This window comes from Empidonax traillii, unplaced genomic scaffold (assembly GCF_003031625.1).
Source record: "Empidonax traillii isolate 1590-97213 ecotype Southwest subspecies unplaced genomic scaffold, ASM303162v1 scaffold133:size1091145, whole genome shotgun sequence".
Lineage (NCBI taxonomy): Eukaryota > Metazoa > Chordata > Aves > Passeriformes > Tyrannidae > Empidonax > Empidonax traillii.
The window spans coordinates 983,184-996,987 of NW_020955326.1; the positions used below are offsets into that span (position 1 = coordinate 983,184).

General features: G+C 39.1%; 1 protein-coding gene across 1 annotated transcript in view; it reads right to left on the minus strand.

The window, feature by feature from the left end:
• The window catches only part of FREM1 (FRAS1 related extracellular matrix 1), a 63,759-nt gene that overhangs the window by 20,302 nt on the left and 29,653 nt on the right, over positions 1-13,804 (minus strand). The window contains exons 19-25 of the mRNA XM_027883748.1: positions 13,590-13,786; positions 12,592-12,820; positions 10,830-10,974; positions 8,347-8,488; positions 6,788-6,983; positions 5,745-6,009; positions 152-566 (exon numbers count right to left, since the gene is read on the minus strand). Coding sequence (XP_027739549.1) covers positions 152-566; positions 5,745-6,009; positions 6,788-6,983; positions 8,347-8,488; positions 10,830-10,974; positions 12,592-12,820; positions 13,590-13,786 — 1,589 coding nt within the window. The remainder of the gene's footprint in view (positions 1-151; positions 567-5,744; positions 6,010-6,787; positions 6,984-8,346; positions 8,489-10,829; positions 10,975-12,591; positions 12,821-13,589; positions 13,787-13,804) is intronic.

A 13,804-nucleotide genomic window follows, 5' to 3' on the forward strand; every position in this document is an offset into this window, starting at 1 on the left:
TAATTATTCATAGAAAACAGGAAGCAAACATTTTAGCTGAAAAACACCTCAGTTATAGGTTGCAGTAAGTATCAATTCTCATCAAAACTACTACATTTTTGGGCTTTGCATGCTATTTATGCCTTTTAAATAGGCCTGTGGCCACACTTGCCTGAATGGTGAATGCCACTGGCTCGGTCTGCACTCTCCCATTCACGATGAAACCTTGATTAGTCCTATCTGAGGCAACAAATGTAAATCTGTCCATCTGGGAATCCCCACCTCGGTGCTTGTATGCAACATCCCTGTTGTCCACGTCTTGCTGTGTGAAATTGTACTGCAGTAGCACAGCTCCACGATAACAGAGGTGACCATATTGGGGGAGCTGAACCAAGAGGAAGGTAAGGTTTTCTTTGGCAGTGTCTGGGTCTGAAAGCTGCAGGACATCAGGAGAGAGAAGTGCCATAGCACCTTCCATTGTTCTTAACCCCGTGTTCCTAGATAGTGTGGGCAAAGCTTGGTCAACTGCCTCCAACGAGATCATGAATGTCCCATGCTTAGTCCTCAGTCCATTGCTGATCGTGAATCTGGCAAAGAGAGGCAAGATAGTCTTCAATATCTGTTCTTGATTCACCATGTACTGAAATGAAATGATAATGCAGACCTTTACTACAGGACTTGCCTGTGTTGATGCTGCAAAATTAGTAGAGCTGGGCTGAGCTCCAACCCAAACACTGGATGGAGTGGATGTAAAACTTTAAAAAGTAAAAGCTCATAGCCAGGTATTTGACAAGAGTTACAGTGCACCTGAATACGTGCCAGAGGAATGTCTTTCGGATCAACAGTCATAACAGAGCTGATCTAATCTCTAGCTCAGATACAGATGGAGCAGATTTAAAATGATGGGCTGGTTGGGAGACTTACTGTATTCTCTGGCATGCACACACGTTTTACACATCCTTAAGTATATCTTCACTTGGTTACCAGGCAGTGGCACCTGCCAGTGAAAGTGTTGGCTTTGTCTACAACATAGACGTATGTTTGTCTACAACATAGACATGTCTACAGTGTAGAAAAGGCACGTAAAGTGCATTATCTGCCTGGACAAGAGTCTATTTTTTTTTAGGTTTTGGGGTTTTTTTTCTGTTACTGTTACAAATATTTTCTACCCAATAGCTCCAAAATTATTTGAAAAACCAAGCTGGAGAAAGATCCATCCTCATCCCACTTTACAGGATTGTTTAGGCACTAACTGCATCTGCAAATTTCTGTATATGCAGAGGAACTATTTCTGTTTCTTTACAAAACACAAGTAAAGTTTCACTAAAATACTAGTACTGGGCAGAACTGTACAAGTTGCTAGGGTAGTTTTAAAAACATAGATACTCATAATATTTATTAAAGGGTCATATCTGAAAAATTCTTGTTCTTTGCTGGGAATTTCTATTAATAGCAATATAGGTTTTTGCTTCTGTCAAGAAGTAATGTTTCTTTAGAGATACTAAAGATTTGCTTATGCTCTACAGTTAAATTTCCTTTCAAAAAGAAAAGATAAAGGTGTCCAAGGCTGGAGAGAAAATCTCTTGGAAGCTGTGCTGGTTCATTTTCTTCATAGTCACTAGCATAGGGCTGTGGTTTTGATCTGTGCTGGAAATAGTGGTGATAACAAAAAGATGTTTTGGTTTTGTTACTGACGAGCAGTGCTGACACAGCCTCGAGGTCTTTTCTGCCCCTCGCACTGTGTGGCAGTGATTGAGCTGGGGGTGCACAAGCAGTTGGGAGGAGACACAGCCAGGACAGCTGACCTAAACTAACCCAAAGGATATCCCCAGACCATACAGTGTCTTGCTTAGTGTATAGAGCTGAGGGAAGAAGAAGAAGGAAATGGGAGACATTTGGAGTGGTGGCGTTTGTCTTCCCAAGTCATTGTTATGCATGATGGAACTCTGCTTTCCCAGAGATGGCTGAACACCTGGCTGTTCATGGGAAGTGAATGAATTCCTTGTTTTGTTTTGCTTGTGTGTGCAGCTTTCACTTTACCTATTAAACAGTCTTTATCTCAACCCAGGAGTTTTCTCACTTTTATTCTTCCAGTTCTCTCCTCCACCCTACCAGGCAGGGAGTGAGCAAGCAGCTGCATGGGGCTTCATTGCTGGCTGGGATTAAACCATGGCAGAAGCCTACCAGCTGGGTATGGGCTTTTGCCATACAAGTGACAGCATGGTCTGCAGAAATTTATTATCAAATTTAGTGGCAGATAAAAATTAGGAGAAAACCAACCTTTTAGCCTTCAAATTCATCCTAGATTTCATTGTCAAAACCATCAATTAAGTATTTTTTTATGAAAGGAATTACATGGAACATTGTCATACCTATAACAAAAAACCTTTGAGGGTATATGAAACTAAAAATGGCTTTGCAAATATCTCACAATCCTACCTGTTCCATCAACAAACAGTACGCATGAGTTACTCGTCTTTCTACATAAATTTCAGTGATTATGCTTCACAGTACATGCAAAAGCATTTTGGAAAGTGGTTTTCATACAGGTTTGTGTTTTGCCTGATCAAAAATGGAGACTGCTTTGCAAAGAAACTTCCTTGTGGTAGAGTGGGACAGTTGTTTCAGACTGTATAAGGGCTAGCCTGGCTGGCTCCTTTCCACCTAGCACTCTTCTATCATACATAAGTGAAATGAAGACTGGCTAACATTTAGGTAGATTGTCTGTTTCCTCTTGTTCTCTTGACTGCAGACCTCGAAGATGTATTTAAAGAAATTATAGGGTCAACACCTGGCCTATTGTTTTGTGCCTCAAATGTGAGTGACTTTCAGTAGGTCATGGTGCAGCTTACTGTGTCACACAGACTGTCCAGCTAAAACTCCTCACTGCCTTCACCAATGCTGGATGATTAGGGTTTGATCAACTTGTCAACTGGCAGTGTGCCATGAAACAGATGGGAATGAGTAGAGGCAGACCAGGGACTACATAGCAGTTAAAAATATGTTTACTGAGGATGGTATTCCCAGCTGGGAACCTAGAGACATCTGTCTGCACTGACCTAATGCTAGTGTGCCAATGGGAAAAGGGTTCTGCTATTAGTAAGCTATCTGAAATCAAATACAGAACTAGACTAATGATGATAAATACTATGTTAAGGGAAAAAAAAAAAAAAAAGGGTAAAACACCATTAGTCAAGACCTTAACCTTCTCTCAAAAAATCTGAAAGACTGGAGCAGAAGTCAGTTTCCACTCGTTCTTTTGATGGCTGTAAAATCATTTGGACGATGTCTCAAAAAATATCCAAGTGAAAGACTTAGATAAGTTCATCTAACTGAAGATTCATCCAGTCTTCTACAGAATACCAGGTAGGAATATATATATATATATATCTCAGACTGAAATTTACAATGCAAATTTCATTCAACATTCAGTTTCACAGGTGATGAAACTGCCTGTGCCCAAGATGACCTTTCTCTGCACTTAGGGAGATATTGGTTGTTTATTTCTGGTTTATGACTGCTTCATTATTTCCTCAGGAATGGAGAGCAGCCAGTATTCTCCTCATTCTGATGAAATTTAGGGGACAACTCCCAGGCCCAGTTTGGAGGACACGTTGCATGGTTTGATTTCACCCCTACCAACATTTCATGCTTTCTGCAGTTTGATGGCAATGGAGTTGGCTAGAGGACCTACCATCTGTCATGGCATTTAAAAGATAAAAATGGAATCATAAATAATGCCAACTCATTACAAAATCGAGCCAGCATGTCAAAATGGAGAACATTAGCATGTTCTTTTAGTATCCTGCTGCCAGCATCTGATGTCAGATTGCTAATCACTTGAAGTCGTCTGTCCAAACAAGCACTGCCAAATCTTTCTTCCAGGCCAGCAGCACCAAACAATACAGGTAAATTTATGTCTGAAGTAACTACTTTAGTGGGAAGCAAAAATCTGGTCAGTTAATTCCTCCTCCTGCCATAATTACCCATATAATTAATGTAACCATTCCATGTTGAAATAATAATAATAATAATAATAATAATAATAATAATAATAATAATAATAATAATAATCTACCAGAATATTTATATCTCTACACAGAACCAAATTTCTTTCCAAATTATAACATCAAGAAACATAATTATTTTTATTAAAATAGTTATCAAATATCAATATTTATTAAAACATCATAACCTTACTTTTATAAGGCTGACTTCCTAGTTTGGTTCTTAGTGATTGGCCGTAACATTGGGTTTATCCACATTCCTTGAATTTTTTGATCTGCTTCCATTAGTGTGATATGGAAGTCACACTGACACAAGCCACACAAACCACTACTGTGCTGCCCAAACTAGGGTTGGCATCATGCAACCTTACTTGCCTAAGCTAGTTCTAATTTTGGTCAAAGTATTTCACACTCGAGAAACATAAAGCCTGGGAAAATTTGTACACTTTTTATGTACAAGTGGATCAGACAGATCTCCTAATTACACTAAATTTAGTGGAAGAGATAGTTTAAAATGTTTGATTTGAGAAAAGTTTCAAATTTACTTTTGTTTTAACCATAGATAATGTCACCTGAGCTGTCCCAGTGTCATAGGGAGGTTTATTTGATGTCTCCATGGCCCTCTTGCTTGACTTCCTGCAAAAAAGCTCTCTAACTAGATGATGCAACATATTCTTGAATCTTCACCATGTATCACCAAAAAGGCCATTCAGATTAGGAATCTGTTCATAAGAGTGTGTAAAAAAAGGGTCTTTTCTGAACTGCAATTCTTAGGAGATAAATCTTTCATTTTGCTTGGTTACAAAGAAAAAAAATAACCTCTTAATTTTGAATTTTGCAGTAATTTCATTTTCTGTCAAAAGCTGTTTTCAGAGAAAATTACCAATGCTAGCAAGAGGCATTCTTCCTTTAGAAATATATTCCTTATTTCTGAGCTTTTCTTTTCCCTGAAATTTATCTCTTTTCTAAAACTGTCTGCAAGACTTTGAGCAGCAATACATCTACTCCTTGTATAATGATAACTTATTACATCATTCCACTTTATAAGCAAGGGAGGTTAATTTAAGAACAAAATAAGGAAATACTTTAGGAATGCATCTAGAATAAACTGTTCTCAGGGGAAGGTTTCAGAACCAGCTGAAGATAAACTTGAATATCATTAGGTTGCTGAACTGGGCCTATAGGTAAAGCTGTGGGTTTACCCCAAGAATTCACGGATCTTCATGAATTTCTGAGCTATTGCGTCAAAATAGATTAAGAAGGCTGCTTTTCCTTATGTTCAAGAACTACTTATGAATTTTAAAAGCCCAGAATTTAATGATTATGATAAATAAGAATAAACAAGGAAGCTTTTATTTAATACCTGAATGGATCAGTTTTACCACATTCAGCTGTGGCAAGAAACCAAAGGAAAATTCCACAAAGTACATTCTTAATCCTTCTCTCCCACTTAAATCTTAACAGCTGTGTAGCCTGAGAGCTATAATAATGTTGAAGCTAGTATCATTGAGTAAAAATGGCTCTGGCTGTGTTTTCAGCATCAACGAGAAAATGCATTTTTTACCAAAGCAGTCACAACTATAATGTATTGTAGTAGCAATATATTTGCTAGATAAATATTGACAATTCACGTAGATGTTCCAGCTCTTTTTAATGATTTGGTTTGGGGGAGGGTTGTTTTGTTTTGTTTTGCATTGTGCAAAATACACCCAAAAAATTCAAAGGGAAGAGTTTGGGGGATGGGGTGCTACACCTTACCTGAATGTATCTTCAAGAACAGCTGCCTTCGTGTTGTGAACATAGCAGACAATCTGTCGTGCTATATCCATTTGACTGAAATTTGTAATAGGGGTGCCAGGAGAGGTGATATACTCTATTTGTCCATACTGGGGTGGGGAGGTTATCACGTAAAGGAGCTCCTCTGGCTTGTCAGTCCCATCCAGTGCAAGGAGGACATCGGTTGTAATGCAGCTGTGATCTCCTTTTGGCACTCTGAGGAGTTTCATAAAAACGGCGATGTCTCCTGCGGGATAGATAAAGCAACACTAAAATTGTCATAATGAACTTGTTGATCTCTTGTGCATTATTTAGCCACAGGCAAGCCATTATCAGTAGAAAAATCATAGGATTATAGGATTATAGAGAAATTCAGCCTGAAAGGGACTTCAGTATGTCTTTAGTCCAATCTTCTACTCAAAGCAGGGTCAGCTGTGAGACCAGCCATAATAACATTGCTTGGGGCTTTATCCCATTGGGACTTGAAAACTGCCAAGAATAAAGAGAGCACAACCTCTTTTGACCATTCTTCCAGACTTAGCAGTGTCAGGTTAACATTTAGGTTTCTAATAGGGATGCAATAAAAGAAGAGAAACCATAAAACTGTAGACTAAACAGAGAGAAAGAGACAGAGCTCTGTCTATCTGTCTGGGAGACAGAGCTGTTTCTGAACAGTCTTTTGCCTACCCCTTTACATTCTTGATATTTTTCTTTGCTTTGATTTACTCAGACATAAAACTATTTTCAAAACGATATTTTCAGCTCTATTTGAAAAGTAGATGGAAGCACTGGGAGGCAAAGTGTAACACGCTGCATTCAGCAGAGCCTTTTCAAATCCCAAGACTGCTTCTTCACCAGTAGGAACATCAAGGCTCTGGCCAACAGTGAAATCCAAGCAGTTAGACTTACAGGATCTGCAGAGAGACATGCCAGGGGCCAATATAGTGCTCAGGAAAGGATCAGAACATGTACTCAAACATCTTTGTTTCAGAAACAGGCCCTGTAAAAATCTGGTAGATCTTTACCCTTTTCCATGTCCTTGATATTTATGTAAAAGTCAACAGCTGGGGATCTGTTGTACCCATCCCAGAGGTAAAATGTGAAGCTGTCTTGGTTCTTGGACCCTACAGCTCCTGTATGGACATATCTCACAAGGTTCATATCCAGCTCTTCCTGAGTACACGTCATTCCAGTTTGGAGAGTCACCCAGCCTTGTCCTACCTGGAAAGAACAAACATCCTTCATTAAATACTTTCCTATGCATCCTCCCCAGTTAATTCTAGACATTTTAGCCTGTTAGTGGCACCTGCTAGGCTTCCCTTCTAAGCTCTATAGACTCTTTCCTGATAGTATGTTTTGAAGGGCACCAAATAGATGGAATTGTTTCCAAGCAGCTATAAGGCTGGAGAAGAAAACAGTGATCATTAATAAAATGGAGTAAATCGGAGTTTAGGCACTTTTACTATAGAAAATTAATTCCTGCACACTTCTCATTAATACACCAATGAGATGAAAATGAAATGGTCCCTGACTCAGCTTATGTTTTCTACTTCTTAATTTCACCAAGCTGTTCTTGGTTCTACCCAAAATCATCCCTAAAAGGATATCAGAAATGAATCTATGGGGAATTTCAGGGAAGCACGGAAATTTAGAGCCCCAAAAGTCCTCAACTGCAAAAAAAAATGAACTATTCCATAAAATTTCCTGCTTTTCTGAAAACAGAGTCATACCCAAAGTTGGACTGATCATATAGTTGACATTTAGTCTGCAGGAACAGCATTAATAGCTTTGGAGCAAAGGTTATGAAGGATGAAGAGCTCAGATATATTTGTGTACCCTACATGTTCAAACTAACAGACTCTAGTTAGTAGCTGCCTCTCGCCTCAGTATGTGGGACCCCTTTAATTCACAAATCCTCTGTGATCCAAAGATTCATGTTGGGATCCAGCACCAAAATACTTTCCAAGGTCATGGGTTTTAGAAAAGGATGCATGCAATTTAAAAGAGGCATTTTTTTCTATCTTGGTTCCTCTGGCTTATCTTTGGTCAACAGATGATCATCTCCCCTTCCATTTCTAATCTTATTTTTTTGCCTTTCCTCTTGCTATATACTATCTTCTTTCTTTTCCCTTCCTTCCTCTCATAATCTTCTTCTAACTCATGAGTTATTACTCTCTCTTCCACGTAGAACTCCCTCCATGCTTTCTGAACACTGAAGTAACTGAAGCAAAGGTTTGTTTTGATTTGGTTTTTATCAAGGACTTTCCCCCCTGCCCTCTCCCAGTTTTGACGCTTGATTTTCCCCTTAGTGGGTTGATTATCCCAGCATCTCTCTCCACTGTCACCTCAGATGATCTGCCATGCTTTTCACTCTCCTCCTGTCGAAGATCTGGGCTTTCAGTCTCAAAGCCTCTGGGACAGCATCATTCTTTGATTTAAATGCTCCTTCAACAATCAAACTGGCCATGGCTGTCTACATCAAAATATGACAGACATTTGGGAGAAAAGGAAAATGAACTTCATTCTAGCCTAAAAAGAAAGAGTTCTTTGCATGCCTGCTTTTTGTTGAAGTACAAAGACTAACCTTGAGCTGAAGCTGACCATTTTCTGGAAGTCTTTCAAATAAGTAGTAAATTCTCTCCCTGGGGGTATCTTTATCTTCCGCTGACAGAACAGCACTAGAAATTATTCGAGTTTCACCTATATTCACCTCTATATCATTCTTCCTGCAAAAATTAAAAGTCATGTATTGATGCAATAAAAGGAACCTTTTCAATATGTAATCTCTCTGCCAGGAATATGGATTACCCAGATGCTGACAGAAATGACAACTGCAGAAAGAATAGAAGGGGAGGTGGGTGCCTATTTCAGTTCAAAAGAGAAAAAAAGGTAGTGTAGACAAGCTTCTCCTTACAATGGTGAAAAACAACAAAGCAGACAACTACAACAAACTGGGATTTACTACCTCTGTCTTACTCCCCTGGGCCCTCCTCTGTTTACCTTCATACAATTTGTAAGAAGAGGACAATGTAAACAAATAGTCTGCTTTATACTTTACTGCTATGACAGGCCACAGCAATATCAGCTCTAATGTTCATTAGACTGTCTTCCAAATGACTAGTATTTCACTGTTCACCTTTACTTATAAGAGACACAGCAAAGGTCTAACTGCTTCTTCTATATGCTCCTTCTAGCATCCACATCTCATTTTGAGAAGAAGTTCTCAAGGGAATGTGTGAAAGCTTTACATTCCCCAAGGGCACTCCCTGCTTCAGGATGCAAGCCAAGAGGTGACAAATTGAGTGTCTGGCAATCACTGTGAATAAGAGGCATTGTCTGCCAGGCAAAAACATCCCATCTCAAGTTCTTCAGTCTGTAACTAATGGAGATGAGAACTGAAAGTCCCTGAGGTGGAAAGGGCTCCCAGATCAAGCGAGAAAAAGTTTACAGGTATTGTCAAATGGTCACCTAGAAAACACTGCAATAGCTTGAGGAAGTTTGCACCCCACAGCAAAGATATGGTGACTGAATGTGGCAATTAAATCACTTCAGTGCCAAACTGAATGTTTCCTTAAAGCACTTACTGCTTAACTACTGGCAGCATACCTCATCTCAATGGAAGAGTAACCGGCAAGAGGCAGTAACTTCATAAAGAAATAGCTATTTTGCTACTAGAGGGCTCACTCTGTTCTACTGTTCTCCATAGAAATGGCAAATGGTGAGACCTAACATTGCCAGACAAGGCAGCAACAGTTTCTGGATCTAGCTGGGCAAAGCTAAAAACACTTGACTTCTTGCACTTCATCATCTTCTTTCAGAGAGAAAGGGTGGAAAATGGCATCAATCCATAGTATGTGAGGAACAAATAGACAATTATCAGTAATTATCAGTACATGATATATGGATACATAAACTATACTCTTTATTCTTACCAAAAAACGGGTGTTCTCTTGTTAGCATTATGTGGTCCCTGATAATCTTTCAACTAAAAAATAACATTTGTTATTGCAGGAAGCTCTACACGGTAAACAAAACATTAAAATTGTTTTCAATGAGAAATGTAAGTTTGATCTGAAAATAGGCCAAATATTCCGAAGGATCAGAAATTTCCACTTTAGTGGCAGCCTGCTTAACAGGTTGCAAGTTGTTTCTGAAATGCAAACATCAGAGGTTCAGACCTATACCCCTGACACCTTTGGGCTCTAAGCTTCCCATCTGCCTGTCTGAGGCTGGAAAAGAGTCACAAGGATGGAGGCCCTGATGCTTTGTGACAAGTTATCAGTTAAAAAATTGGGATCCCAGGAGATGAGCTCCTTTTTAAAATGTACAGGAGGTTTGGCTCTCTTGAAGCCAGCTGCCTGTATACAAATTATGTGCCAGGGAATTTCTGATCATGTCTAATTCATTTATGATCCTTAGTTTTGAAGCATAAGGAAAGTTAGTGTGTACCGTTTCACAAGTTGAATTATGGCTTAGAATATAAAAATTTATAATATAAAAGAAGAGAATCATTAATCTGAAAACCTTTCCCATGCATCAACTTTGTGGATTCTCTAATGCCAAAATCCAGAGTTGCTTTCAGAGAGGCATTTTAGGCAGGTGTTTGTCTCAGGGAAACAGAGTACCATGGTGGTCAGTGTTCACCAGAGGTGCATAAAGATCAGGGGTGTCTGGTAAATGTTTTGAAGCAACATGTGAAAGACGCAATAAGCATGTTCCTCCACCACCACTCTTTTTTTTTCCCCCCACTCTATTTATTTAATATTGACCAAAATTAAAGCATAATCTTCTTTCACTAAATTTTTTTTTTTTGAACAAGCTGATAAACACCTAGATGGAAACATCTGTATTGGCACCAGTCTGTGACTAGGTATGGCTTCCTCTCCCAATCAGTCACTGAAGACATGGTTTAATGGTGAACATGGTGGGGTCCTAGTTAACAGTTGGACTTGATGATCCTAAAGGTCTTTTCTGACCTTAAGGATTCTGTGATTTGCTGTTTTGATCATTTTTCCATCATTTTGTCTGAACACATTTCTCTGTTAGAGACAGGAACATGTGACTTACTTGCGCAGCAGTGGTTTCTCATCATTAACTGGAATGACCTTTACTGAAATGGTTCTGAGAACTTTATGTTTTCCATCTGATAGCTGGATTTTAAAGCTGTCAGTGAGGTTTTCAGAATTGTCATGCATGTACATCAGCTTCATTCCTATATGGGGTGGGAAGGGGAAGAAAAAGAAGAGAGAAAGAGAGGGAGAGGAGGGGAGAGAGAGAGAAATAGAAAGAACAACTAAATCTGACTCCTGCAAAATATGTCACATCATTTCATTCTGCTTCCATCACTCTTCTTCTGTCTCCCTCCCCTATTCCCTGCTCACAGTAAACTTGCTTTCAGCTACCAGAAGTTTCGTAAGCCACTGCTGTTAATTAGTCTAACAACATACTATTGAGTCAAAGTCCCCAGTATGACCTAAGTAAGGAGTAACTCTCTTCCAAAAGTGGTCTCAGTGGATCCGAAAAAGGCACATTTCTTCTCCTCCCAACATTCCAAATAACTTTGACCACAGAGAGAGTGAGGCTGTCAGGCAGCACTCTTCTGTGCTCTAAATAATCCTCAGGAAGCTTTAAGGAAGCATTAAAGACACAAAAGACAGAAAGCCAGCTGTCCTTGTGTCTATGACCATGTACAATCAGAAGTTCTGGGCTGGAGGTGGCTTGTTCACCATTGTGGACAGCAAAAGGGAGAGAACAGCCAAGGAAGAGAATCAAAACCAGGACTTGGGAAGGCTGAAGAATTTGGGGTGGACACCTGATATTTCTCATCGTTCATGTTGGACAGGCAGAGAGACAAAAATCATTCCTAGTTTTTTTGAGGGCTGAACTAAAAATTGAGAGGCAGTACTAAGTTCATGTCCCTCTTTATCTTGATAGATTCCACATTCACTAAATAGCCACAGTCTATTTAGTGAAGAATCTATTATATTCTTGGTGGTGTTAAATACACTTTTTGATTGCATGTACTAGAAAGGGATTTGCTGTTTCAAAGCAGGTTGACTGATCATGCTAAGCTATAGAGCCCTAGTTCACATCTCCTTTGTTAGACATATGGAGGTATATCACAGCCTTTCAATATCTAAAGGAGGCTTATAGGAAAGATAAAGAGACATTTTTTACCAGTGTCTGTAGTGACACAACAAGGGGCACAAGTGTTAAACTGAAAGGAGGTAGGTTTAGGTTGGACATAATTAAAAAAGGATTCACAATAAGGGTGGTGAGACACTTGAACAGTTTGTCTAGAGATTAGTTGTGGAGGCCCTGTCCCTGAAGTTCAAGGTCAGGTTGAACTGGACTTTAGGCAACTTGGTCTAGTGGAAGATGGCAGGGTATGTGGACTAGGTGCTCCTTAAAGGTCCCTTACAGCCCAAACTGGTCTATGATAATACGATTCTGGGATCACTTAGAGAAATACTTAACCCCATGGTCAGTTAATGTGTCTCTGTTTGCTGTCTGTGTTTCAGGTGCTGGCAAACATTTATAAATCTGCTTGATGATATGTTACATTACTCCCTTTTTTTTTTCCCCAAGGCATATTACTATCTTTTCTGACACACAGGTCTCTCAGGATGGTTTTACTGATAATAGTAGATAACAGTAGATAACAACAGCATTAAATATGTCAGCTATTGCCAAACACTGTCTTGAAAATATTCACGAGGCAAGTGAATAAATAAGTGATGAAGGTTTCTTAGTATGCCACTTGCCTTAAAGAAATTAAGAAAGAAATTAAAGAAATGAAAAACCAGTGTCAGAAAAATGCTGCACCTACCATTCTTCAGTAGCTCCATGGAAAAGTCATGAACAAGCAACCCATGGTTGTGGTGATTGTGGTTAATTAACTGTTTATAGTGTAGAATATCATTGCCATGAATTCCATTAATAAGGAACCCGTACCAGGGCCTCTGCACAACCCCAAATACCAAATGGTCTTGAGGTACATCCAGGTCAACCGCATTGATAACAGACAGATCCAGCTCTTTCATCTCCCCTTCTTGAACCTGAATGTGAAAGAAAAAATATCCAATCCTTACATAAAAAGAAATAATAGAATCATGGTTTCCTAAGCAGGGGCAAGTGTATCTCCACCCCTTTCTCAGTAGCTTTTTGATCTGCCTACTGATTTCAAGAGACATAGAGAAGTAAATGGTTACAGTGATGAAAAGAGAAGTTGAGATAAGGAGTTCATAACTGCCTCAATTAAAAGAAAAGGTGTTAGAAAAGTCAATGTCAAATCAAGTGCTCAGAAATGCACACAGGAGAAAGCCTTTAAATACATAAATGTATCTAAAAATACAGAAGCATGTAAATTTATACATATACATGCACTTTTTACTTTACAGTCAGATTACCTTACGCTGCCCTAGCATGGTGTTCACAAAGTTATTTATACGAAAAACTTTCTTCAGAGAAGGGAAAGGCTATGCCAGGAACATAAAAAATGCTCTGTAGAAAAATTGTGAAAGCTCATGAGAAATCACAAGAAGTAAAAAGATATTTCTGTTTTCTAGATGACTTCTTTGCCTAAAGATTTGAACCACTTAACTGTAAAATTTCAAAAGGAGCTATGAACTGCTCCCATCCCACTCAAGCTCTGTCTAGCAGGTTTACATAGGATTTAACTGGGCTGTTTCCTGAACTAGGCTGGACTACACAAAGTAGAGGAAAGAGGCACAGGAACAGGAGTCAGAACGATGTTCTTATTGATATTAAAGAGTCTTTTCTGTTTAAAATAATTCTATGACAGGCTTAATTTGCTTATTTCCTTACTGTAATATTCCTGGCTATGAATTCTGGGACTTCATCATTGGTTGGGGTGATCAGCACAAAAAACGGAGTCTCTGCTGAGCGATGCAACCCATCAGTGACATAAAGTACAAACTTGTCCTCTGTTGGCTCCATTCTCATGTGCCTGGCTTGTACATAGTTTATATTCATGGCTTTCAGGTGCTTTAGCTGAAAGGAAGCTAGAGATTTTAAAAAGA